The following is a 27,784-nucleotide window of genomic DNA, read 5'->3' as shown; positions in this document are numbered from 1 at the left end:
GGGGTCTTGAAGAATTGAGTATTTATTTATAAACAGGCTATGTATGGATTTACAATATATAAGTTGACCCCATAAATAAAAAGAATTAAAGGAATAAGAAAAGGAAAAAAGAACACTAGTTTTATTTCAAAATGCCACTCCAATCATCTTTGGATCTATTGTAAAAGCGTTCCCAGGGGTCTTTAAATTGTGATTATGCTTTTCGTGTGTCGTTGCTGTGTCGTTTTCTAGGGCAAAGTTTCTGCAAAGTGAGAGTAATTCATTAGAAATTCACCAATAAGTTGTTGGCAGTACTGTTGGGGTGAAGTAAGCTTCCACTGCATCAACCTTTTGTTTACATTCCCGCTATTTTACAACCCATCACAATCCCAACCTAACTTTATCAGTGCAACAAAAATGGTGAACAATATTGGAGATACACAGCCGTACAATTTTGAGCCAGATATCAGCTCAGACGAGAAAAATGAAGATGTACATGGGTTTTGATCTATTTGTCTGTAATGGAGCAGAGCAGGGATACTTTGGCTACAAGAACATGTTAAAATTACACAAAAAACATGATTTTCAATGGAGTTGGTCTTTAAAAATTCAGGTGGATTAATAAGTCGACGGGCACACGGACCCGGGATCCTTCTCCCCCGCCATGCAGCAGCAGCGGTCTGCCGCTGCTAGAGGACCAGAAATCTGAAGCTCCCAGAATGAGGAGATCAAAATGATGCTGCCTATAAAAAGGGATTAAACGTAAGCAATCTGTCGTCAGTTGAGCTTAAATCCGCCTCACATCCCTAGTCTGTTTTTCTGTGCAAATTTATTTTAATGACTAATGCATTTTTCTAGGACGGCCGCGCGCCCGTTGGTGCAAGTGTGAGCGTGCTAATGACAGATGCATCGTGCTCACTTTCTCTGCTGCAGCACTAGAAAGGAATTGCAGCGCGGAGACGCGGAGGGCCTTTAATGCAAGCTGTTGTTTGGGTTTCAAACCCTCTGCTGGTCCAGCCCGGGCGCCACCTTTCTGGTGGATGCTAAAGATTTGCCCGTGGGAGTTAGGGAGACATGCCCACGCGTGACTGACCATGATGAAGACCGAACCCACATCCAAGAGCACCGGCTCGGGCTCCACGCTCCGAAGCCCATCCCCGCACAGGAACGCGTACGAGGCGGGGATGCAGGCCCTGAAGCCCGTCAAAGACAATGCCGCAAACGGAGACCTGCAGGAGGGTCCCCGGGGCCGGAGGTACGGCTCTAACGTGCACCGGATCAAGAACATGTTCCAGCAGATGCAAACCACGTCCCCGGCCGATGCGGAGGGGGAGGACGGCGCGAGGAACGCGGACAAATCCGTGCGCCTGTCCCTCCCCAGAGCCGGCAGCCTGAACGAGAACGTGGACCACAGCGCCCTGCTGAAGCTCGGATCAACCGTGTCCGAGCGAGTCAGCAAATTCGACCCCAAACCGGACAACGGGCACCAGCGGGCCTCGTCACCGAGCTACTCCAAGCTGCAGGAGACCCGGCGCATCTTCGAGGAGAGGCAGCAGCAGGAGAAGCTGGCCACCACCAGGGTCCTGCTGAAGACGGACAAGGCCTCCGGCTTTCAGGAGGGCCGGCTGGATGTGGTGTCGCGCTTCAACGGCAGCACCGAGTCCCTGGACAGCTTGGACACCAGTGACGCTGTGTCCCCCACGGTCAGCCAACTCAGCGCCGTGTTTGAACGCGCGGCCGAGCTCCGGAACAACCTCCACCGCCTGTCCTCCACGCCGCCGCTCCCCTCTCGGGGGGTCAGCGCCAAGGTGGGCGTGTTGAACTCAAAGATAATCACCAAAAGGGTCTTTGCATCTGGTAACCAGGAGAAGGGAGAGATAAGCAATCAGAAAGGCCAAGAGGGGCCATCAAGGGGCCACATAGGGAGGGTGACGCCCCCATCTGATAGCATAAATGGAGGCCAAAGTGATGAACTTCTTGGTCAGGTGGGAGACCAAACAGTTTTACGGAGTGAGGCGAAAGGTGAGGAGAAATCCGGCTGCACAACACTTCAAGGTGACACTCGCATGGAAAATGGAGGACCTGCTGCTGAAAGGCAGGAGGTGAAGGATGCAGGGGTGGAGGAAGACAGGACTGTCAGAGATGACCATTCAGTTGATAACAGCACCTGTAATGCTATGGGGGAGGACTTTGAGGGAAGCCAGAAGGAGGAGGAGGAGGAGGAGGAGGAAGATGATGAGGAGGATGACCGATACGAGCCAGAGTCCAGCTGTGTGGAGATTCCTGGGCTGAATGTGGAGGAGGACCCACCTCCTTCGAGGAAGATCCGCTTCAGCACAGAGCCCATCAAGGTGAGAACACGAGGAACATCTGTCACGTTGGTGCAGTTGGATTCATATCCTGTTAAAGACCTGTCCTGTTATTCTGTGTTTTTACCATGTTCTTGTGGCATTTTTCTCATATCAAAACAATTAAGCTCAAAATGGCATTTCTGAGTGAGTATAGATAAAAAACTGCAGTTGGAAAAAGCTTTCAGGTGTGACGTAGAAGTTACAACAGCAAGCTGCAATCTCTTTGCTCCACTCCATTATGATGCATCCACTTGCAGATGACTAAATCCATGTACGTCTTCGTTCTCCTCGTCCGAGCTGGTATTTTGATTTGATTTCACCAATGAATGATGGGAAGTAGAAGAAGACTTACTCCGCTTACAACTCAAAGGTGAATTTATACTGCCGCTCTGCACCAATGTCCTACAGAACGACACAGGTTTTTGGCTAAAACCATCATAATTATAATTGAAAGGCCGCTGGGAACGTTTTTTTTCCCCAATGCTCGGCCAGGGACTTTAAGGTATTAGACCTCAGACCTTAGAGGTTATATGCAGCTCAACAGTCATAGTGCCTTTGTCAGCCTTTTTAATTAACTCCCTCAGCTCCTTTCACTGCTGACATTTTGGTTTGCTTCCTTCACATCCTCCCTCCACCTAATAGAGGTGCATTCTGACTGCGCAGCTGACACAACACCTGAAATGCAATGATGCAAATGTGAACCACAGCAGAAGCTGCATCCATAAACAGCTACATTGACTTGCAAAGGGGCAGATTTTAGAGACGTGGTGTAGTCTTAAGGATACTGGAGTGGAGTGTTTAGGAATTTTTGACACATCAAGTGAGAAAAAAAGGCTGTGATCTCCTTCTTGGACCACTGAGACGACAGAGAAGGGCCAGACGAGGAGGAGCTGATTCACAGCGTCTCTGTTTCTGCTGGGGTGTAATGATCTGGAGAGCAGCACGAAGCTCACTGGCTCCGCTTTTGCTGTGCTCTGCCCTCGAGCTTTTCAAGCACGCAGAGACGCCTGTCAGACAAAGTGGGACCTGACACTGCACATCACACGCATTTCCTCGCACAGAATGCCATTTCTCTCCAGTGACTAGGCACTCCTGTCCTTTATCATGGAAACTCGAGTCAAAAGTTGCTCTTGTTCTTCTTTTCCTGGCTGCTCTTTATCTAGAAGTGCCCAGTTACAGTATTTTAGTCGGTTTTTGACAAGAAAAAAATTGAATGTACGATAAAAATCTGAAAGCAGCATCTAAAAGACTCAGTCCAATTGTGTTGTAGGTGTTTTTATGTTCTTGTGGTATTTATCTGAGAATTGAGGACATGTAAAAAAAAATTAGGCTTAAAATTGCATTTCTGAGTATTTACTTTCAAATTGTTGTGAATCAGGAGCAGTCGAAAAAATACAGTTTGAAAAAGATCGTATTTGTGATCCCTGCTCCCTCCTCCACTCCATTCATGTAGTTCTTTGTTTTCCTGTCCGAGCTGGCATCTGGCTCCAAACTGTACGGCTGGATAGCTCCAAAATTACTTGCCATTTTTGTTGAACTGCTAATGTTAGCTTGAGGGTCTTGCATAGGTCTCGCAAGACTTTCAACAGTAGTGCGTGGTTGTTGCGTGACAAAGGAAAAACTCTTAAGGCCTGTTCACACCGGGACGAATTTCGCCGGCGATTTTCGCCGACGTTTAACGCCTCGTGACTAAACAAAGGGCACCAACGAGAGTGTGCACACCGACGCGAAAAAACGCCACGCGTTAAAGCGTCAAAAAAAAAAAAAACGCCTCGGGTTCGTTTTTTTTTTCGACGCGTCGCGTCGAAATCTACTCGACCAATGAGAATGGCGCTTTTGCTCACGTGTCTGGAGCTTCTGAAGTTACAGTAAAACACAACTTGGGGGCGCTCAAACACAAAACTGCCTTGCTGAGCACACATACCAGCGAAGAAGATAGACGCCAAGTAGCGTCTACACTGCCGCGAAGCAATAATGACGGACATTCTAAAATATCCCCGAACCAAGCACCAGTTGGAGCTACTGGTGCTTGAAATAGTCATGTTTTCTTTGTTTGATTCTGACAAGCGTGTAAATACTTGCTCTCTTCTTCTGAGTGAAAAGCGACTTTAAGAAGCGTAAAGTTGCGCAGCGCCACCTTGTGTACAGGAGTATTTCTGTTTTACATTAAGCGCCATCTAATGTCAGGGAATGAAATTGCATGTTCACTCCACTCATCGTCAGCGAAAATCGCCTGGGTGTGAACACAAAAAACGTGGCGAAAAACGCTGGCGAATAACGCCTGGCGAATATTCGTCCCGGTGTGTACGGGCCTTTAGTAACAAGGAAGGGTATAGGGATGGGGTTGCTCCACGCCAACAGTCCCCCCACAACTTAGAGGCACATTTCTAATGAACTCAGAAAATGACAGCAAGCTTAACAGGTTTTTATTTTATATTATTTTGACTAAAAACAGCATAATCATGATTAAAAGACAACTGGGAACACTTTTCCAATAGTTTCAAAGCTGATTAGAGTGGGACTGAAATCGTTTATTGAATAATAAAAAAAAAAAAAATTGTTTTGTTTAATATTCTGTGAATATGTCTTAGCTTTGAAAGTTCTAAGTAGTAGGTATATTTGTGTTTGTCATGTGACCTGTCACAGTAGTGAAGAAGAGGAGTAGCACCCAACTGTTGCTAATTAAATACACTTGATTAATCAAATCATCATCTAAGGGAATAAGCAGTTTTGTGCAATTTGTAAAGGCTAGCAACATAATTTTTTCATCATTTTAGATAAGAAAGATTATTCTGTGTAAAAAAAAAAATCATTGTCATCGTTAATCTTCCTATCATAGAATGTCATGACAAGTTCACACCATATTCTGGCTGTGCAGTCTTCAAAGAAACTAGAAAAACCCAGGAGTCACTTGTAATCCTGATCATCCTTTAATTAGCACAGTAAGGGTTAAAGTTGTTGACCGCATAATTACAGACTACACAAGAATGGCTTGTATAGAAGGCTCTTATTCCTGGCTATTGCTAGTCTCGTGCATTATGGAAGAATGCACCACAGAATCTTTAAAAAATAATGTGTTTCTAACTGGCCAAATTATGGGGAAAACCAAGCACAAAAAAAGCACCATTTGAAAATATGGTGTGGAAATGATGGCATGTTTGAAGCCACAGGACTTGAATGGTTTGTAAAAGTCTACCATAAACATTAAAAATGAGCCATTTTTCTATAAAATCCTAACTGGGAGTACCATCAGATTTGACGCGTGCACCACAGAAATCGGACCCTTAAAAACCCTGGTTGATATGACACGGTTCACTTTCAGATTTCATAAGAATTTGTCCTCTTGTAGAAATTTAGAGCACAAATTTCAGTTTGTTTTTGAATGTTTGGTGAAAACAACTATGCTTACACTCTGAGACTGGTCCTTTGGTGTCCGAACTGCAAAACTGGTGTCTTCGCTTGGCTGTTCTTTCTTAATCAATGATCAGTTTGCATACAGCTCATATTAAAAAGAGCAAAACTATTTCAAAAATTCATATGCACAAAGTATCGGTTAAAAACCCCAAATTAGATTATTGTCAATGAGATTAATTCAATTCAATTCAATTTTATTTGTATTGCCCAAATTCACAACAACAGTCGTCTCGATGGGCTTCGTATCGGTATTTGAAAAAGTGAAACATAAACTCAAAAGGATCATGAATACATAGAGTGCAATAGGAAAATACTAAATTGAACTAACAGACTAAGCTAAACTGGCATCCCTGCCCTTGGACCCTCCTTCGCGGTAAGGAAAAACTCCTAAAAAAAAACGGATTATTGGTGTGCAGGATCCTGATATCGTCCATATCTGCCAGACTTTTTTTTAATAGAATTTGCTCAAGTTATGTTCGCATCACCCTCGGCAACGCACGTTCAAGCGACTTTTTCCAATGAAAAGTCTATGTATGTGGGCACACATATGTGCATTTCTGGCTTCCGTGTTCAAAACTCTTGTGTTTACACGTCGCTATGCCTCGGATTTGGCAGTGACGTATGGATGGCATCCCTTTTAATTCCTGGTAGTGCGAACTGTTTGAACATTGGTCATGAAGGAGAAATAACTAATTGCGGTTTGTGCCCGGCCGGAATTATATAACACCAAGTCTTCTACATATCAGAATAGAACTGTGAAAAAAACAGCCTGGAGCACGATTGGCGAGATTTGCACCGCTTCGACATTTCACACCAAGCCTTCTCCAACTGTAGTTGGTGGACATGCGCTAGTCAACAATAGCAAAAGAAGAAGAAGCCCCTTTTTTCTCGTCCAGTGTGAACACCATAGGCTAAATGTGCATGTCACATACCCAGTGTGAATGCAGCTTCACGTTTATTGCACAACAGCTGCTCTTCTGGAATATTAGATTCTCATTCTTATTTCAAATTACCGGTAGTCACAGTTCGTTTTCATAGATCTTCATCACAGAACTGAGTTGTTCCACATATTGTGTAATTTCCCACTAAAAGAAGTTGTAACTTAATGGATTTCTTTCAGTAAAATATTTTGAGGGAGTTTTTAAAGTCACACTCAGATCAGCATTTGATCTATTGGAAAAGTGGCCCAAGGGGTCATTAAGTGTGGTTATGCCGTTTTTAGCCAAAGTAAAAAAAAAATCTGTGTCATTTTCTAAAACATAGTTTCTGCAGAGCAGGAGTTCTTAGATATTTGCCTCTGAGTTGTGGGTGGGACTGTTGGGGTGGAGCAGCCCCGCCCCCTTCCCTCCCTTGTTACTGAGCGCTCTCTGTTTACACTCTCCCCCGCTATCTTACAAACCCTAGCTGGCCCACATGGTTCTAGTCATATTCAAGTGGATGAAACAGAATGGAGCAGGGAGCTTGTGACTCACCCACCGTGTTTTCTACATCACAATTAAGAACTTTATATTATTTCGCATACTATTCCGCATTATTTCGGCTTCTCCTGATTCACAACAATTTGAATAAAGAAATGCTCAAAAATGCAATTTTGAGATCGTTTTCTGTATATTCTTCCACCAGAAAAAAAATGTTTTAAATGCCTAAAACACCATTTTCATCGGAGAGGGTCTTTAAATGATCTAATGTTAGGGAAATTTTTTAAACAATAGCTATATGTGAGTCTGAAAGGGTTTTTGAGCTGAAGGTTGGCAACAAAACATGAATAACATTTGCAATATAGTCTTTGCAATGTTTTAAATTTTGTTATTTTTTAAAACTCAAACCAAATATTTGTACAATTAAGGTTTGGAATTTGTGCAGACACATGTTGCAAATGTCCAGTATGTCTTCAGCCATACTTATGTCATCAAAATAAGCACTGGTTAGTGTAGAAAGGAATTAACCCTTTTTTCATTTGACTGAATAAGCACTAAAAAGATCTCATTTCAAACACCTTAAAACATTTGTGAGTAAAAGAACAAATGTTAAAAGCATTTCTCCTTAGTGTTCATATATTAAAAAGATGAAATGATGGTAGAAGGCATCACAGGAAATAAGAAAACATCTCATGAAATTATAGTTGTTGGAACTTGGATGTATTAAGAGCATTGGTGTTGTCTCTTGTTGTTCATTGCAATAAGCTTTAAAAAATATTAATCTATAAAAGTGTCAATTAAAATGTCCAAGACTAAATATGAATTTTCTTGATTGCTGAAGAATGTCTCTCTATTAAAACCACTAAAAGAGCAATTCTAATCATAATTTTTACTCCTTTAATATCTCCTGCAGCTTTTAATGGTTTTGCCGAAATGCTCCCTGAAAAGTAATAATTCTACAAGTACAATCAGTAGGATAGTAATAATAACAACTTTGAATTAAATTTTATGTGATAAATGGATCCACAGATGTATTTTGTACATACAAAGGATTGTAGGTATTGTCTGTATGGTCAAAAGCCTTTTAAAAATTGCCAACTAAAAATGGCTTTATGGATCTATTGTGATGAGAATATTAACCTTTAATGGACTGATATAAGTGCGGTACCTATTCGTGTTTTTCCAGGAAAAGGAAAAACCCATGAAATGCCTCAGTCACAACTCCTGCTGTGGGCGGTACGGGCTATAGATGGGCAAAAAATGGGCTGAGCTGTATGGGGCACGCAGGTGGCTTGCATAAAATTTTAAGGTCCTGCTGAACACTTCGGGTGTATTTAAACTGGAAATTTCTTCTGAATTATCAGGGGAAAGAAACTCTGATTCACTTTAAGCGGACCAAATGTGTTCAGTCTGAATATACCCTTAAATAGGGCTGCACGATATGAGGAAAACTTGCCATATGCGATATTGGTGATCAATATTGCAATGACGATATAACTTGTGGTACATGAACAAATAGCAAAACAACCAAAAAGATAATTTCCATTTCACTGCAACAGTTTAACAGTTTAAAAATGATACTCCAAATGACCATCATCTACATAGAAGGGGGGAACATCTAACATAAAAGCAGTCCATCCAATTGGTCAATAACGTGAAGGACTCCATCCGATTGGTCAAATGCATAATGGGATTTATTTGATTCGTTAAATACTTCAAGCTGCCATAAGATTGTTTTAGCACAGTTAAGGTTACCAGTTATTGTGATTTTCGCCGTCTTTTGCGATATGCGTATTGCACAGCTTGATATCGCGCCAACAATATTGTGATTTATTCTGCAGGTCTACCCTTAAACTACGGGTAAGTAAGGGTGAAGTAGGCGAGATGCAGCTGCGTCATACAGATTTTGTGTTTTTGAAACAACCTCCCTACAACTTGCGTACTGAGCAAAGGGCATATCAATGCTGTTCAGGTAATAAGTGTGTGCTTCTTGTAAGCAGTCCGTTAGAAATGTGGAAATTAGACAATTGGAGCATAGTTTGTGTGGGCGTCCTACGTGTGTGCAGTATTAGCATGCAGTCAGTAAAGGAGACAGTGAGTGCACCGTATTAAAGACTAGAGTGTTGCGTAAGGGTACAAGTGTCACCTGTATGTCATAGGTGCTTGCAACTTGCATTATCCTTACAAATACTTCACAGCACATTTACCACAATTGTGCGTTCCATTTTCTTGACATCCTTTAAGAAGGCTGCATAAGCCACAAGGGAACTGAAAGACACACCTACATTCGCATTAAGATGCAGCCGCTCCTCTCTACGACAACCATGGACAACCCAAAAACCTGCAGCACCAGTACAGGTACATGTGATTAATGCAAAAACAGCAGCATTAGAATATCTGATATTCTGATACTTAGTTAAAATTGACTTTTATTGAAACTAATAAATTGAGAAAATGCTAAATATTTTTTGGGAAATAGACAGAATTTATGATAAACACATTATTTTATTCTGGTCAGGTCTGATCCTTCCATAGTAGGAAGAAAAATACCTCCATAAAAATTCCTAACTGATTGCCTTTAATTGGCTGGATTTGTTTTGGATGTAGTCAACATTGCAGAATAACCCCTAATGGAGTTCCTTTATCCTCAGAGTGACCCCTTGTTAGATTGGAGACTGATGCAACAGCAGGGGTGTGAGATCAAATGGGAGTGGCGTCGTTATGGCACTGGAAAACTGCTGGCTTTCGAGTTGAACTGTTGCTTGGTTGTGTTTTTCCTCTTCCAAACAGGAAGTGTCCATTTTTAGTGCATATTTCCCCCTCTCTGTTCAACAATGTTGCTTCTTGTAAAATGTCAGTCTGCTGGTGTGAAGGCACTGGAATGGCTGCACGTCATTCACTGTCCCCATTTTGCACAGAGCTCTGTCTGTCTGTCTGTCTCCATCATCGCAAAATGGCTAAACAGCAGCTCTGCTTTGGGGACAGTCCACAGCAGACTCGAGTGTTTGCTCCTCCTGACTCTTTTTGTCTGGCTCTCTCTTCTATCCCCTTCGCTCTTTGTCACCAGGCTGCCACAGTTTGTATAAATAGCCGCTTTGTTAGCGTCACACACTCTCCACGCTTTTAGCAGCCGCCTCCTTTGCTCAGGAAGCTGCCTCTCATTTCTTATTTATTTTTATAGCTTGTTTGTTTGCGGCCACATTTGTTTACACTAGCTATGTTTAAAAAAAAAAAAAGAAAAGGAATCCAGTTTTGGATTGAGCGTTTTGGTAAATTTTTGTTCTTCAGTTATTCTTCCTATGAAAAAAGCTTTTTTTGATTTTTAAAAAGAGATAATCCCTATTGGATTTGTGATGCAGTCTATTCAAACCAAAAATAATCCGATTTGATTCCTCATACGGCAGCATCACCTTGATCACTCATTACCTGACTTCCACTCACAATTTATTTACCCCCTCTTTGTCTTTGGCATTATGCAACTGCAGTCTAGGAAGGACCCCATTTCAGAAACTCCAGGAATGATAGAGGCTTCTACTTGGTAAAATCACATATAAGGCTAGTAAGGAATGTTTAGAATATGAAGGTTACTAATATTGGACCCTTGCATGTCATTTTTGGTGGTTTGGGTTTATTGCGTAGGTCAGTGAAATAGCCCCCCACTCCAAAAAAGTAGCCATATGTCACAGTATCCTCAAACTGTCTGTTGCGTTAGACTCAGCAGGCCTGGAGCATCTCATGCAGTGCATTACTCACAACCAGGAGGGGCCGAAGACCAGACAGATTATCAGCAAGGTCATGCTGTCCCACTTCTCAGTCCTGCAGGGGTGGGTTGTAAGCATTTGTGTTGTGCACCCGCTCGCTCAGGTTACTGCGACGAACCACATCCTACTCTCTGTGCCTTTTTGGTTTTCATTAGCCTGTCATCATCCTGTCAAAAAAAAATTGCAGACGCTGGTAATGGTTACGTCAGGCCCTGACTGGGATGGGGAACGTTTTTTCTTTTAAATAGAAGTCCTTATTTAAAATGTATTATTCTTAAAATGGTAGTTTGCTGTTAAGATTTATATAATACATTTTAGACCTAACCCTAAAGTTTTAAACATCGCTTCTGGGGATTCTTTATATTCGTGCACCCCCATAACAATGCACAAATACACAAGTTGAGTTTACTTCTAAGGTTTTTTTTTTCCTCAACAGTTCTAAGATACACAAAAGAGACAGAAAAGTGTTACGCTTTGACCTCAGTTGTTGTTTTTTAACCTTTTAAGACTGGAGATGTCGCTAGCAACACTAAAGAACACACGCTCTTCAATGTACCGTAACTCTTCAACCCAACAACTTATTCAGCTGATTCTGGCTAGGAGAAAAGTGGCTTTTCATATGGGCTTTGCAAAGATATCCAACACTTTATTTTAGTTATGTTACATTTTGCCATAACCTCGATTTTCTCTATGACAGAATGGGCTGAAATCAGGTAAATTGCGTAATCTGTTGAAGAGTTACAGTAGTTGCAAGAACATAAACACTGGCGCTAAAGCTTTAGTTTTTAATGGTTAAAAGCTGTCACTTATTTTCTTCTGACCTCTGTAATAACTTTGCATTGATTAAAGTGTCCGATCTTTAACTTCTAGGCTGAAGCTTTTGTGCACAAAAAATGCTTTTACCAAACAACCACTTGTAACTGAAAGACAGTCCTCAAAGAACAAAATGCGTTAAATTTCAACACAGCTGTCGTCTACTTTTTTCACTAAAATGAGCTTTAATTACTGCAACTGCACAAAAAGTAGGTATGAATTGAATCTACTGGGGGCACGTTCTATCTCAAAAGTGAAACAAACTGCTATTGAAGCATAAGGTACATTAATGTTAAATGTCATTACTGAAAACATGTGCAACTTGCACTCAACTTTAGAGTCACATTCAAAGTAGGCATGTGATGAGTGTTAAAGAATGCACAAAACGCTGGTTCTTGAACACACATTTGGCTCATGGTGTTTTTCTTTTTCTTTATCTACTGTTTACTTACCCATGTCCTCCACCTACAGTTGTGGCTTGGTGCGCAACGTTGAAGTGGTGCAAATCTTGTGAATCTTGCTCCAGGCTTTTTCTTTCACAACTGTATTACGATAAATGAAAGAACTGGTGTCATATAATTCTGGCCGGGAGCAAACCGCAATTATAAATTTCTTCTTCATGAGTAATTTTCACTTTGGTTAATTAAAAGGGACATCGTCCATGCGTCGCCACCAAATCCAAATTCCAGATTGGTCAAAGGTCCACTTGGTTTAACTTTGAATGCCCGTTCAATGGCTGTGCGTTTTGTATGTAAATCCTGAAAACGGTCTTAAAATGTGCAAAGCTTCACGTGACAGTTTTGAATGAGGAAGCCTGAAATGCACATTTGCGCATGTATACTTTGACTTTTCATTGAACATGGTTGCTTGAATGTCCATTGCCGAGGGCGGTGTGAACAAGTGAGGATGTTCATGTTCATGTGAACATGTGACCATGTTCACACCACACAGTTCTTCGGCACTGATTTTACCATGCTGTCCATGCTGTGCAAAGAGTCATATACGATCAAATACGCTAAAAAATACACAGACTATGCATTAATTACTTATAAAAGCCATCATTGTAAAGATGGAATGACGCATCAGTGTGGCAACATCCCTACAGTTTAACTGTGACATCTAATCAAAGCATTCTGATTAACATAATGTAAGCATGAAAAAAAAAGCAGCTATTTCCTAATCATAAGAGAAATGTGTAATCATCTCCTTTAGATTTAAAAACAAAAATTCCTATCATACTTTAAACATAACAGATTCACCGAAGGAACATGATGCAACTGTTTTTTTCAGATTACTAAGAAAATGCATCTAATGTTTTCAAGTTTTCATAAATTCCATCGTATTTCCCAAAAAATATTTAGCATTTTTTTCAATTTATTAGTTTCAATAAAAGCAGAAAATGAGATGCTCCGATGTTCTGCAAAACACATTTCACAGGTTCCCCAATACGTTTCATTTAGGTTAGCAGCTTCTGATAGAGTTAATATCGGGCTCTTCAAAATAAAAGTCTGTCGAGAAAAAGTTATATCGCGATCTTTTTAATTAACATTTTATCGCCCAGCTCTACTTTCTATTTAGGAGAGAATCAGCTTGTGAAAATCAGGTTGACATGCTCCTTTACTACTTTTTTTTTAGACGGCATTTATTCATTTTATTGGTGAAACACAAAATAAGATTTAATTTGAAGGAGGAAACAGTACAGTAGTTAAAAAGCAAGTGTTAACAGTGGAACATGGGCGTTAGTGCTAGTTTTCAAGCTGCAGTTTGCAATCCAGTCACAGCAAGAAGGCCATCCATCATGTTGCAACCTCTCTTCACTAGATCAGAGGATTCCAAAGCAGCTGTATCATTTAGCTATCTCCTTTTAACATCACCTCCATTGTAAAATGGTAGTTGTCAGCGCTTCTAATACCCATCACAAATGCGTGTGCTCTTTGACGTCACAGCCGCAATCTGTTGGCTGGTGAATGGCTCTACAGAGCTTTTGTAGGACATCCCGGGCGACTGGTGGCTAAGGGAGAGGGAGGGAGGGAGGAAGGGAGTTTCCTGGCCATCTGTTGGCTCCTTTTGACCTACTATCTGCCACAACTGGAACAACGCAGACCAGCCCCCCTTGGGCGCCCACCCCCCCTTCCACCACACTGCCTTTAATCCCAATGTTTACCTTCCAAAGGCATCCACGTCACCATTCGCAGAGTTAATCTATACATGCTTAAGTCAGGTCAGAGGTTACATCATGCAAGATCCCAATTGCACTGTCCACCCTGAGTGGGATCATTGCACATAATGAGGGCCAAAAATCCTACAACTGGAAGGGAAAGCGTTAGGTCTAGGCAGAGATACTTTTTCCTGGTCTCCAAAGAGGACACCAGTCCTGAGCTTGTCCTTTGGTCTTAAATGCCAGGCAGGACAAGCACCTGATTGTAGTTGCTTGTTTTCATTGCCATAATGATTTTATTGCAACTATATGTTTGTAGCATGAGGGGTTCAGGAGCCACAAGTGAGGCACTGCACTGGTTTATGCTGCTTGTTGCTGTTTTTGCATGCTGCTACTTGTGTTGGAAACGATGCATCTTCTTTAATCCACATTCTGGGTAATCCCGCTGAGTTCTAAGGTAATCTAAATCAAAAGCCAGTCTGTTCTGCTCATGTGATCACTTCCAGTAAACTGAAGCATTTGTTGACATACTGTTGCAGGCCCAGCTGCAGTAAGCAATTTAGAATTCTTTTAGCCACATTAGTCCTATTTGAAATTTAAAAAACTCTATAGCCTTAGGTTAAAAAGAAAGGCCTTTTCAAATTGATTTTGCTTTATTAGCCAAGTAAAAAGGTAACAAATTGTTTTTAAATAGAAGTACATCACCTGTATGTAGTTTATGCTTATTTAAACTTTTGTTTACAGTGAATCTCTTCATCCTTTAAAAAATTACAGTAGTGTTAGAGTACTGTATTTTTATGCACCATACGGCGTACTTGAAATCCTTCATTATTTTAAACAATAACGGTGCCCCTTATTATTTGGAGCACCTTTTATGTAGATTGATTCTGGTTGTGCTTCAGTGATCTCTAGGCGATTTTGAGAAGTGCATGGCACTCTATTAAAATGTCAGTCTCTTCTGTTTAGGAGTTGGGTGTTATTGTAAATATGATATTTGCAGCTAACGTGTAGCGGGGACTGTTTTTTTACGTGTTACTAACAAGGTTTGGAGTAAGCGTAGTCACTGACTCAGTTTTAGAGATATTGGTATTGTAAATATGATAACGTGGCTAAGATTTAGGGTGTTAAAAACAGGTCAAGTTACTGTAAACACAGTCTGACTGACTGACTTATCTCTGATTTTCTTTCTCTCGTTTAATGTAACTTATAGCTTGGTGCTTCCTATATATGACATAAGTTCATTGACGGTGTGCCTTGTAATCCAGTGTGCCTTACAGTGTGGAAAATACAGGAATCACTGGGCTGCAACCTAAGGATCATTTAGCAGAGGGCCTCAACAACAAGAAAGTTTTGTCATATTGTAGCAAAATAAAAAATGGGTCAGATGCCTAAAGCAGCTTGATGCTATAGCTATTTGTACAATGTTTTTGCACAAGTACCATGTATTTCTCTGATTGGTTTTGGGGCAAAATGGTTTCAGGAGCAACTTTGATGAAGTAAGATTGTCAAGGGAAAGTTCTGGCTCTGAATTAGTGCAGCTAGTGGTGAGCATGAGGGGCTGCATACACAATCACCTCAGGAGACTGAAAACGAGGCTCTTAAAGATTCAACTCGCTCCGCACGAGTGTGGGTTTGTGTGAACAGCACCTGCAAGGCCTCCATTAGCATGCTGGAGGAGGTTATGTAAACCATCATGCTGTTAGACCAGGGAGAATGTGGGAAGTTGAGCCCTCCAAACAGAGTCCTCTGTCTTCATGAAAGCAGCTCCCAGTGGCTGTGATTGATTTTTTCTTCTTCTTTTTCCCCTGAATGTTTGGTTACCACTGTGAAATGATATGCCTCAGAGGTCTGGAGAAGAGACTGTGGCTGTGTGTTGAAACAATGAAATTGAATTTCATTATGTCTGCATGAGCAATGGTGGTCAGTCATAATCAAACCAGAAATGAAATTATGGATATCAGCTCGAATCCCAACAACTTCCAATAGACTGTAACAGCTTTAGCAGTTTCCAAAAATAGCATCTGCTTCTTTGATGCCTTGTTTCACTACTTTGAGTTTTATGTGAAAAGTACTTTTTAAAGTAGGGGTGAGAGCAGTAGCTTTATTAATAGATCAAACACGTCTTTCATTGTTTTTTTTGTTTTTTTACATATGGTAGCTTGAGTGGATTTCAGGAATTGAAATTGGCATTTAAAAACTTTTTTTTAATTTTGTGGTCACAATTTTGCAAAAAAAAAAAGGCCACCAGTTTCAGCCATGTCTTTGCAGCTTTGTCGAATAATCTTGAATCCAACCACATCTCATAAAGAATCTGCCTCTTTTGCATTCCACTTTCAGTTCTTCTCCCTTCTGGGTTTCATCACTGTGCAACACATGCTCTTCAATAAAACTACTTTATTTTTTTGCTATTTTGCATAGCAGAAATCTGCGTAAAGCAGGCCTCTTACTGCATTTAATCTATGCACTAATCTTGCTATTGCTTTAAATTTCTTTTACATTTCAATTGTATAGTTCTGTCAGACACATTTTCTTGTGTCTTCTACCCACAGTGTGGATGAAATTGGAAATTTATATTCTTTTTTTATGACTCAAATCATCACTTGATGCAGGATTTAAAAGTATCCAAACTTAAGTCAAAGACCAAAACTTATCAGAGCTTAATAGTGAACAGGAACGGTTTAAGGTTGGATGGATTTGCAGATACTTTGTTAGAAATAAATGAAGGAGGGACTTTTTAGACCCTAAATGGAACAAAAGAGTCCTATTTTTTTTAAGTAAGAATTTTTAGAAACTGTATTTTTTTTTCTTCAGAGATCATCTATGCTCCCTTTCTCAGATTATTGTGCAATGCAGGATACACATTAGTGGATCAAAGGTTTCATGTTTCTTTGGGTTCATCCCAATGAAGTTTTTTATCAGTTATTTTGTGAACTGAATGGTCCCATTTTACCATAACCTCCAATTACAGAAATGCCACCATGACATTGCAGTGTTATGATATTCAGTACATTTTACCAAAAAAAAGGAACCTGCTTTTGAAAAGTAATCAACCACAACAGCAGTTTAAAGTCTTATAATGGTGCATGTACCATATCTTTAATATATATTTGGAAGTATTAGGACATTTCCTACTACTTATAAGAAAGACACTTAAAGCTGTAAGATACATAAATGTGATTTTCAGTGTTTTCCTCTCTTTTTCTGCTTGTTCAGGTATTTGCCACCTATCCCAACGAGGACTATGACAGGCGTAATGAGGATGTGGATCCCATGGCCGCATCAGCTGAATATGAATTGGAGAAGAGGGTGGAGAGGCTGGACCTGTTCCCTGTGGAGCTAGAGAAAGGTACTAAAGCTAAAATCTCCTTAAATGAGACACCTCATTGTGCAAAGGTTTAAAAGATATTTGTCATTTTGAGTCTCTAGCGTTTGGAAAAATTATTTTACTGAGACAAGTAAGGGACTGGTAATGTTTTTACAGCAGTGTAGCATTTGGATGCCTCCATCTGACTCGCATCAGGTCAGCTTAAGGATTCTGGTACAAATTTCTTATCCTTAAATGCCAACATTATTTCACATAAAAGAAAATTAAGCAAATAATCCACATTTGCCATTTAATATACTGTGATCGAGACTTAGAAAAAGGCTCAATCACTTTTTTATTCTTTTATTTTTAGAATTTGAGGTTTGGTGATAATTGTACTGAAATTGCAAGTTAGTAGTTTTTCTACATATTATTTACTAATATTTACATTTTTTCCTCTTAGATGGTGATGCAAATTTCTGAAGTTTGATGATTTTGACGGTTGTTTTTGCGGCTTTTCTTTTTTATTTGAATTCTTACTGTTTTTCTCAGAATTTGAGCTTCAGTTAGAATTTCATTTTTTACTAAAATCATAAATCTTGGGTTATTTATTTTTCTGAAATTTGACTTTTTTGGGTCATGAATGTTGATGTAAATTTCTAAATTATGAACGTTTTGACAGTTGGTTTTCTAACTTTTTTTTTTTCAAACTTGTTCCTCAGAGTAGAGTTGAGAAAAACAAGTCATAGTTTGCTGTTATAGATCTTTTTTACTTTTCTTTTTTATTTTCCAGTGGCCTCAATCTTTTTTCCATAGTTATTTTATACAAGATTAGTGTATTAGAGTGCTTGATCATGTATCGCGGAATCAGGACTGCTGTGTGTAAAAAGGCAAAGGGCTTTTTAACCATAAGTTCATGTTGCAGTCTATAACGGGAATGCATATGATAAGATCAGAGATTTCATGGTACTCTGGCCACTATAACCACATTACAAAAAAAATCGGTGTCAGCTAAAACATAGGAGAACATGTCTAAAGTTGCAAAGAGAACTTTTCCATAAGCAGTGGAATTGAAGTTTTTACACTCCAGAGACCTGACCTGATGATAAATCCAGGTAAACTTCCAAAAGCCCTTTAACCCTGTGCAGCAGTGATAGTTCATTGTTTTTTTTCAGATAGCGATGGCCTGGGCATCAGTATCATCGGCATGGGTGCAGGGGCTGATATGGGCCTGGAGAAACTGGGCATCTTCGTCAAGACTGTAACAGACGGGGGAGCAGCACATAGAGATGGAAGGTGAGTTTACAGTGGATGTTGGAGTGCTGGTTTAACTGTGGGACCTAACAGAAGGTCAGAAAACTAAAAGTCAGACTCCGATCATCTTTTGACCCGTCCTAAAAGGGTTCCCAATGGTTTTTTAAATTTGATTATGCCGTTTATAGCCGAAACTAAAAAAATCGGAGTCATTTTCTAGCACAGAGTTTCTGCAGAGCGGCAGGAGTTGTTTAGAAATTCACCTCTGAGTTGTGACCAGGACTGTTGGCATGGAGAAAGCCCACTCTCTTCCCATCATCCATCTGTTTACACTCTCCCCCGCTAGCTTACAGCCCCTTACAACCCCAACCTAACACTACCGGTGCAACAAAAATGGCAAGCAATATTGAAGCTAACCAGCCATAAAGTTATGAGCCAGATGTCAGCTCAGACAAGGAAAACAAAGACGCACATGGATCTAGTCATCTACAAGTGGATGGAGCGGAGCAGGGAGCTTGTGGCTGGCCATCGTAGGTTTTTACGTCACACCTACAAGCTTTTGAAATGGCATTTTTTTTGTCTGCTCCTGATTACCAATCAATTTCAATTAAGAAATACTCAGAGATGGAATCTCTGAGTATGTTCTCTCCGTCACGCAGCCGACCGGCTTTTCCAATCCCGTTGGTGATGGTGGATTTTTTCACGCTGCTTTTAACTTGAAAGCTGCATCATATTGTAGCGGCGATCACGTGCACGTTGGGTCTAACGGCACCAAAGGATTCTGGGATGCGGCCGGGCATGCGTGTTTCGTTTTTTGAACCATGACTGAAGTGTCTAAGACCTGAAGTGACATCCATGCTGTTTGGCTGCTTAGTTTGTTGAAAAACAAATGACTTGTGGTTGCTGTTAGATAAAGAATTCAAACCATTCACTGAATCCGAAAGTCCGTACATGGCGGCCACCAAGAAAATCCATAAATTAGCCGCGTCACTGAATAAGCCGCAGGGCTGTGAGCGCAGGAAAAAAGTAGCGGCTTATAGTCCGAGAATTACGGTATATAAAAGATTACAAGATTAAAACTGTGTTTTTTTATTCTGTGAATGGTTTCTGCAGGATCCAGGTGAATGACCTGATTGTGGAGGTGGACGGAACCAGTTTGGTGGGGGTCACCCAGAATTTTGCTGCCTCTGTACTCAGGAACACCTCAGGAACAGTCAAGTAAGAATTACATTGAAGTTTTTTTTGGTTTTCTTTAACTCTGTTTTAAAATACTTTATTTTATTTCAAATAAAAGTAATTTCAAATTAAAATATAGCCTCATGTTTTTTTATAGAGGCTTCAGTTTGCAATGTATTTCAAATTTTCTTTTGAGATGTCGAGCAGTATCCTTCCTGACACGCAAGACGACTTTAACCACATCCTTCCTTTTCTGTCCACCAGATTTGAGATTTTTATCCTTTGTCTCACAGGGTCATCATGATTGCACCCTTCCGCACTTAGGAACTCCTTCTTTTTCGCTCTGAAAAGAGCCTTAAGAAAACACTCTGGAGCCAAAGAAAACACCGTTATCAGCAGCAAACACTACTGCCATCCACAGCATCATTTCTAAATGCCACATGTCTATTTTCAGCCTTTGCTTTATGGCGTCTGAGTGACGCAGGCTTTTCCTGCGTGCTCCTTTTGTAACCTGAACTCATTCATAATTCAGGGTTTAGTGGTCTGCTCTGTGAGGATAATTGTTAAGGAGTTTGAAGATCACAGACCTTTTGTTGATGAATCTGCTGTAGTGATGAAGAGTAACGCAGCTCAAATCTGTTAGTGAAGGACATCAGGTTGACAGGAAGTGTTTGTTTAAATACCCCTAAAAACCAACGGAAACTGAAAGGAGGCAGAGTTTTTTTTTCTTTTTCTGTAGATTTAAATGTCATCAAATTTTGAGTTTAGAGTCAGACAGATTGATGCTTCATGCAGGTTCGTGATCGGACGAGAAAAGCCAGGAGAACAGAGTGAGGTGGCCCAGCTGATCCAGCAGACGCTGGAGCAGGAGCGCTGGCAGAGAGAGATGATGGAGCAGCGGTACAATCAGTACATGGATGAGCAAGAGGTCAGTCACCAAAAAAAAAAAAAAGAAAAGAAAATGCTGCAAAAACATCTCAAACTTGTCTTGGCTAAAGAGAAAATGTTCGCAAAACTACTCCAGACAAATTAAGAGAAAAAAAACTTCATCAAAGTAGGAAGAACCTCAAAGGCAACTTTATTAATATTAGGAATACAATATAAGTACTAATCAAAAGTAATTATTTAGATGTTTTAAATAGAATTACTACATTTAAAATCCCACTCCAATGATCTTTTTGTCTGTTGTTAAAGTTTTCTCAGTGGTCTTTTAATCAGGATTATGCTGTTTTTAAGTCCAAATAAAAAAAACGTGCTGTTTCTAGGACATAGTTTCTGCAGTGTGACAGTAATCCATTCGAAATTCACCTCTGAGTTGTAGAGGGGCTGTTGGTGCGGAGTAACCCCGCCCCCACTTACTGTCACCCATAGCTGTCAACTTTCTGTTCAAACTCTCCCGCTAGGACATAGTTTCTGCAGAGTGACAGTAGTTCATCAGATATTTCCCTCCGAGTTGTGAGCGGAACCAGAGCAAATCTGCTACCGTCCCATCATCCATCTATTAACACTCTCTCCTGCTAGCTTACAGCCTCTCACACCCTTAACCTAACCATACCGGTGTAACAAAAACGGGGAGCAATATTAGAGTTATTCAGCTGTACAGTTTAGAGGCAGAGTCCAGCTCAGACGAGGAAAACAAAAACATACATGGATGTTGTTGATTCACAATGATTTAAATCAAGAAATTCTCAGAAATGCAATTTTAAGATTATTTTCTTTAGACATGTCCTCCATCATGGGAAAATGCCACAAAAACAAGTTAAAAAACACCATTTTCATCAGAGTGGGTCTTTAAAATGTAAAAAAAAAAAACACCAAAATAGTACATGAAAATCTCGTGATTCCTTGTCTTTCTGCTTTTGCAATTTGGAATGTATTTTAAAATACTGTTAGAAAACTGGCTAATATTAATTAATAAATTAATTTCCTAAACTATTGGAGGCTTTTTGTATAGCACTTTGGAATGGCACAAAATACAATTTTCAAGCTTGTTTTTTAACTTCTTGCTTTTCTTAGAGGAAAGTCCTTACTCTTTTCTTAGAGGAAAGTCCTTACTGACAAACCCTTCTGTTGCATTAGTTTTCTGCTCTTAACTCAAAATATTAAGTTAAATAGAAGAGGACAACAAATACAAACTGAATCTGTTCTCACTTTCTATACACATTTTTAAATAAAAGCAGTTTGGAATCATTGTTCTGCTCTTCTGCATAAAGACTTCTGCTTAGGAAACCCTAATTCCTTTCTGAACTTTTAAAATTTTTAGGATGTTATTGTAAAGACATCATCGTGAATCAATTCTTCTTTTTACAGGAATTTAAGGGGAAATTCTCAGAGGATGGCATAATTCTAAAAACCTGTCTGTTTTATAATTTCATCACTTGGGACAAAAATCTGTGTCTGGGAAAGCTTGCAGAGTGGGAATCTGATATACTGAATAAGATGAAATTAAATTGAATTTTTGCAGCAGACTCAAAGGTTCATTCTCAAAGGTTTTTAAATAAAAATCTAAGAAATTTTAAAAGTTGGCATGACGAAATCACAACCGTAAAATAAACTCCTTTTAGCCTATATTTTGTCCTTAGCTTCACTTTAGGATTATAAAATCGATTTCTAAGCCTCAAAAACAGAAGTTTGTGTGGCTCCAGAAGAGCTTTTGTGTGCTTAAATCATCTGTACTTGTAGCACCATCTAGTGGCAATTTTGTGTCAGTGCACAGAACTAAGATGTTGAATGCTTGTTGAATGCTTATTTTTATCCAAGTATCTGATATTGTTTTCCCTTAGCGCATATTCAATGATGGATTATTGCCCATGAACACACCTTCTTTTTTACTGTAGGGAGCTGAATATGGCACAGATGAGGAAGAGGATGAGGATGAGGAGACCAGTCCACCATATCCCAACGCCATTGAGGTTTTTGACTTGGCAGAGAACGAGGACATTTCGCCTCTGGAGACGGATCCAGAGAAACTGGCCCATAAATACAAAGAGGTGTGAAACGATGCGCTTTAAGTAGAATGTGTCAACTGTAATTAAAAAAATACTGATGTATCTAACATTCTCACAGGTATTTAAAGTTATTTTCTTTGTCTTTTGTTGCCAAAGCTTCAAATAAAACATGCTGTGACCCAAGCTGAGATCCAGCAGCTGAAAAGGAAGGTAGGAGAACATTTAGGATTACTTTAAACCCCCTGTAGGTTAAAGTGTGATTTGAAAAGAGGACATGATTTAAAGTATGATTTTATCCCTACAGCTGCACCATGCGGAGCAGGACAAGCAGCGCTGGCGCATGGATAAGGCCCAGCTGGAGCAGACGCTGCAGGAGAACAAGGAGCGGATGGAGAAGCTGGAAGGCTACTGGATGGAAGCTCAGAGCCTGTGTCAGGCGGTGGACGAGCACCTGAAGGAGACACAGGCTCAGTATCAGGCGCTGGAGCGCAAATACAGCAAAGCCAAGCGAATGATCAAGGAGTATCAGCAGAAGTAAGATTATCCCAAAGCTTTAAGTGTTTGATTGTTATATGACAAAAAGGTAACTTTTCAATTTGTGTCAAAGGGAAATCGAATATCTAAAGGAGGAGACTCAGCGTTGTGCACAAGCTGGAGCCGAGACCTCCCTTCTGAAAGAGGAGTCGGGACAACTGGAAGAGGAGGTAGGAGAGGTACTGAAGACTAGATCTTGAAGAGTAATTTGTCTACAGAGAGGCTTTTATTTAGCAAGTGGAATCCAGGTCAAACAAATAAAAAGAAATACAATTCATGTCTTTAAACCTCATTTAATCACATTTTTACTTAGTTAGCCATTTCTTAATTTATTTGAAGAAACATATTCAGATTTCCAAAGTTCCCAAAAACCTACTTTATGCAAATATTTATTCTCACCAAATGCAAATAAGAGACATACAGTTTGTGTTGCATTAAAGGAAAACATTCTTGCCAAGCTTTCGTTATTTTAATTTTTTTCAGAAGTGATTTTAATTTTTACTCTGCATTCTTGTGTCACATCAAACAATTTTTATAATAATTAAACTTGGTGTTATTAATTATAGTTCATTATTAATCATAATTTGTTAGTAGCTTTTTAAAAACTGAAAAAGTAAAACCACAATCACACAGTACTGTAAATGAAATGTCTGTGTTTTATTTCAGTCCTTTCAAAATAAAATGTACACAGTGTCAAGTAAGATCCTTCTGCTGTAGCAGATTTACTTGAATAAAAAATGCAGGAAAGCCAGTTTAAACATGGCATATTTTAATCATTATAACTTTAAGGTCTCCTCCTTTTTTTCCTGTTTATTGTCAAATACACTGCTCAAAAATATAGGGAACACTCCGAAACTGCATACCTGAACAAATGAAATATTCGTTTTAAGTGCTTTAGTCTTTGCACAGTTGCATGCACTGACAACACAGCCTCCCAAATATTATTAATGAAAATGAAATGATTAACCTATGGAGGTCTGGATGTGGAATCAAACTCAAAATTAAAGTGGAAAAACACGCTTTAAAGTAATGTCTTTGGAACAAATCAAAATGAGGCTCAGTTGTGGGCGTGGCCTCCACACGATGGTCTTCTGGGGGATCTCCTCCCGCACCTGGACCAAAGCATAGGCCAATTCCTGGACAGTCAGTGGTGCAACCTGCCATTGGCAGATGGGCCGAGACATGATGTCCCAGATGTGCTCATTTGGATTCAGGTCTGGGAAATGGGCGGGAAAGTCTATTACATCAATGCCTTCACCTAGCAGACACTGCTAAAACACTGCAGCCACATGAGGTCCAGCATTGTCTTGCATTAGGAGGAACCAGCATATGATCTCACAAGGTGTCTGAGAATCTCATTTCGGTACCTAATGGCAGTCAGGTCTCTTTTGGTGAGAGCATGAAGAGCTGTGTGGCTCTCCAAAGAAATGCCACCCCAAGTCATTGCCGACCCTCTGCCAAACCAGTCATGTTGTACGATGCCGCAGGCAGCAGAATGTTCTCCTCGGCGTCTCCAGACTCTGTCATGTCTGTCACATGTGCTTAGTGTTAACCTGCTTTCATCTGTGAAGAGCACACAGCGCCAGTGGCGAATTTGCCAATCTTGGTGTTCTGTAGCAAATGCCAAATGTCTTGCATGGGAGTTGTACGTACTTAGGCCTTCGTAGTCTATTTTTAACAGTTTGAGCAGACGCATGCACCTTTGTGACCTGCTGGAGGTCATTTTGCAGGGCTCTGGCATTGCTCCTGTCTCTCCTTGCACAAAGAAGGAGGTAGTGGTCCTGATGCAGGGTTGTTGGTCCTTCACATCTTTTGATATGCTGGCCTGTCTCCTCGTAGCGCTTCCATGGTCTGGATACTACGCTGAAAGATACAGCAAATCTTCTTGCCACTGCTCGCATTGACAATGCCCTCCTGGATAAGTTTCACTTCTTGGGCCTGTGGTGTGGGTTGTAGACACCGTCTCATGGTACAACTGGAGTGACGGCACTGTCGTGATTCAAAGGTCACCAAAACATCAGCCAGAAAACATCAAGACGGAGAAGTTCTCTGTGGTCACACTCCGTTGTTGGAGGTGTCCTGCTGATCGCTTGTCTATTCCACTTGCACAAAAACATGTGAAATCTATTGTAGGTCAGCGTTGCTTCCTAATTGGACAGATTGATTACAAAGAAGTCTGATTGACTTGGAGTAACATTGAGTTGTTTAGGTGTTCCCTTAATTTTTTAAGCAGTGTATATTACAACATTGTTTTAGAATGCCTTTATTCCTAATCTATATCTGTAAATGCAATTCAATGTTTTATAACAGATTTTTGCCTCTGAACTGCAACTGTTGGACAGTAGAAGATAAGAATACATGCTTTCAACTTATTCTAATAACAATAAACTTTTTTACCATCATTTTGCTTGTTTATCTGACCTCTTAAAACCTAAACAAAAGTAAAGCTTTTTAACTTAAACAAATTATCAAACTAAAAGCCCGTTATTTCTTTACATTTTTAGCATGTTTCTTCAAAGCCAAATGGAGGGATAAAGCCTCTGGTTTTAGACCCCTTTTAATAATTATAACAGATCAAAAATTAGCTAGTAGATCTGACATGTTTATTAATGTGCAGATATGTTACATATTGCCTATAGTTGTCTGCTTTTTATTCCCTGAACTTACAGAACTGTTTTTGTTTTTTTCAGGTTGCCGATCTGGAGTGCCGGGTGGAGGAACTGAAATCCGAACCTCTATAAAAGCCCCCCCCCCCCCCCCCCCACCTTATTTGCATATGATCCCCCAACGACCAGAAGTGTTATGGTATTTAGACTGAACTGCAGGGTATGTTTTGTCTCCAGCGTGGTGGTCGCAAACTGTGTCCTCAGGCCTCGTGTTTAACCACTAAACCCTTTTAAACCGTGTTTTTCTGTTTAATATTTATGAAAAGTTTTACGATCTGGAATGCAGAATTGGTTAAACTTTAGATGTTTTCATTTCTTTTTTATGTTTATTTTTTAAAGTTCCGTATTTTTTGCCCAGAATTTTCTTGTTTTGTGACAAACCAAGCTGTTTACTTCAGTTGCCAAACAACAAAAGTCCTTTTTCTTTTTTTCGCCTAGCTCTGTGACCTTATTTTCTGTGTACAGATGTGAAACTGTGTGGTTTATCAGTTCGGTTTGTAAAAAGTTTTATTGTGTATAACATTTATCATAATGTAAAGTCATGAGCGGCTTGTAAATTTTATTTGATTGGACCGAGACTGCACTAGACATGAAGGAGGAGCTTCTGTGGACGGAAGAATCGAGGGTGGCATTCTATTTTTCTTCTTCTTCTTTTTTTTTTTTTAAGTGTACAAACTGTAACCCTACATTCATGGCGGGTCACCGTGACGACCACTAGCTGCCTACCTTTCTGATGTGTTCCCTTTTTACAACCAACCCTCCAGTTTCACTTCTCGTCTTTCAGATCAAGGACCAACTTTAGAAATAAACTACTTCTCTTTTCTCCTCCGATAGATGTTAAGGACTTGTGTAACTGATAATAGCTAGAACTACTGATAAAAGAAACATTACAAAAACTGGAGAAGGAACTTTTTAGTCTAGAACCAGCAATGTTGAAACACATGGGGGGGTGAAAACACTGCCAGGTTTCTACCGGTTTTTCACATACATTAAATGTGCAACCTGTTATAATCAGTATGTTTGTATGACTCAAGACTTCAAGGTGTTCCTTTTAAGGTGTAGTTAAGGTGGAAATGTGAGCTTTTAGGATACAAACTGACTGGAGCATCAGTTATGTAAAAGGTAGATCTGGGTGAAAAGAAATAAAAAAACATGAAAAACAGGCATGGTTATGACTATTTTCATAATATTGAGGCTTGTACAGTGCACATGCTTTGCATTGTATGTTTTGTGGAATAAATGGTCATCAGTGAAGATCAATTTGGTGTTTTTTTATTATTATTTTAAAGCCAGGAGAGACTACAGCAGTTTGTTTTCCTGCAGATTGCACAATATTAACACTATATACCTTGTGCTATCTTAGATGACCCCACCCTTGCATTGACGTGTTCTCCCTACCATGACAAAGGTGGAAAGATTTCATGTAATCCATGGACATCAGTGAAGATCACAAATCATTGAAGAAAAAGGGTCAGAGCACTGTCTAGTCTAGTGGGTCTAGATGACCCAACTCCCAATGCTTAAGTGCCTAGGATAGCACAAGGGTTACAGAATGCAAAATTTGTTGTTATAAATTCTTTATAATACAGTTACACAATGTTAAAAATGTGTGGATCAAATTTGAGATGGTGGGTGAAAGAGGTGTTTTATTTACTAAACAATCATGTCTATTTTTACCCTTGTGCTATCCTAGGCACTTTAACATTGGGAGTTGGGTCATCCATACCCACTAGACAGTGCGCTGAACCTTTTTTCTTCAATGATTTGTGATCTTCACTGGTGTCCATGGATTACATGAAATCTTTCCTCCTTTATCCACTTTTGTCATGGTAGGGAGAACACGTCAATGTGAGGGGGGGGTCATCTAAGATAGCACAAGGGATATTTGAGCAAACCCCTAGGCTAAACTTTATATGAATTATATTTGTTACCGTTTTTTTTGTTGGACCAGACAGAAAAGAAGAGGGATGTGGGGGTAGAAGGTGAATTATAGAAGGGGGGAGGTTGA

At 40.0% G+C, this 27,784-nt stretch overlaps 1 protein-coding gene across 2 annotated transcripts; it reads left to right on the top strand.

Annotated features, from left to right (window-relative positions):
• Positions 1-616: 616 nt before the first annotated feature.
• On the top strand, positions 617-27,036 carry LOC101168498 (neurabin-2). 2 transcript variants are annotated; one of them, XM_023949443.1, is made up of 11 exons: positions 617-741; positions 838-2,330; positions 17,108-17,240; positions 18,374-18,494; positions 19,566-19,670; positions 20,424-20,556; positions 22,466-22,618; positions 22,733-22,786; positions 22,881-23,110; positions 23,184-23,289; positions 25,801-27,036. In XM_023949443.1, exons 2-11 carry the CDS (start codon positions 1,074-1,076, stop codon positions 25,849-25,851), a joined length of 2,343 nt encoding a protein of 780 aa, XP_023805211.1. In that variant the 5' UTR covers positions 617-741; positions 838-1,073; the 3' UTR covers positions 25,852-27,036. The 2 variants fall into 2 exon arrangements, with proteins under 2 accessions (XP_023805211.1, XP_023805212.1); XM_023949444.1 differs by having other exon boundaries at positions 637-2,330; positions 23,184-23,280.
• Positions 27,037-27,784: the final 748 nt, after the last annotated feature.

Source organism: Oryzias latipes, chromosome 19 (genome assembly GCF_002234675.1).
Source record: "Oryzias latipes chromosome 19, ASM223467v1".
Lineage (NCBI taxonomy): Eukaryota > Metazoa > Chordata > Actinopteri > Beloniformes > Adrianichthyidae > Oryzias > Oryzias latipes.
Note: the sequence above shows the minus strand (reverse complement) of the source record. Positions and strands in the feature narration are given on the sequence as shown.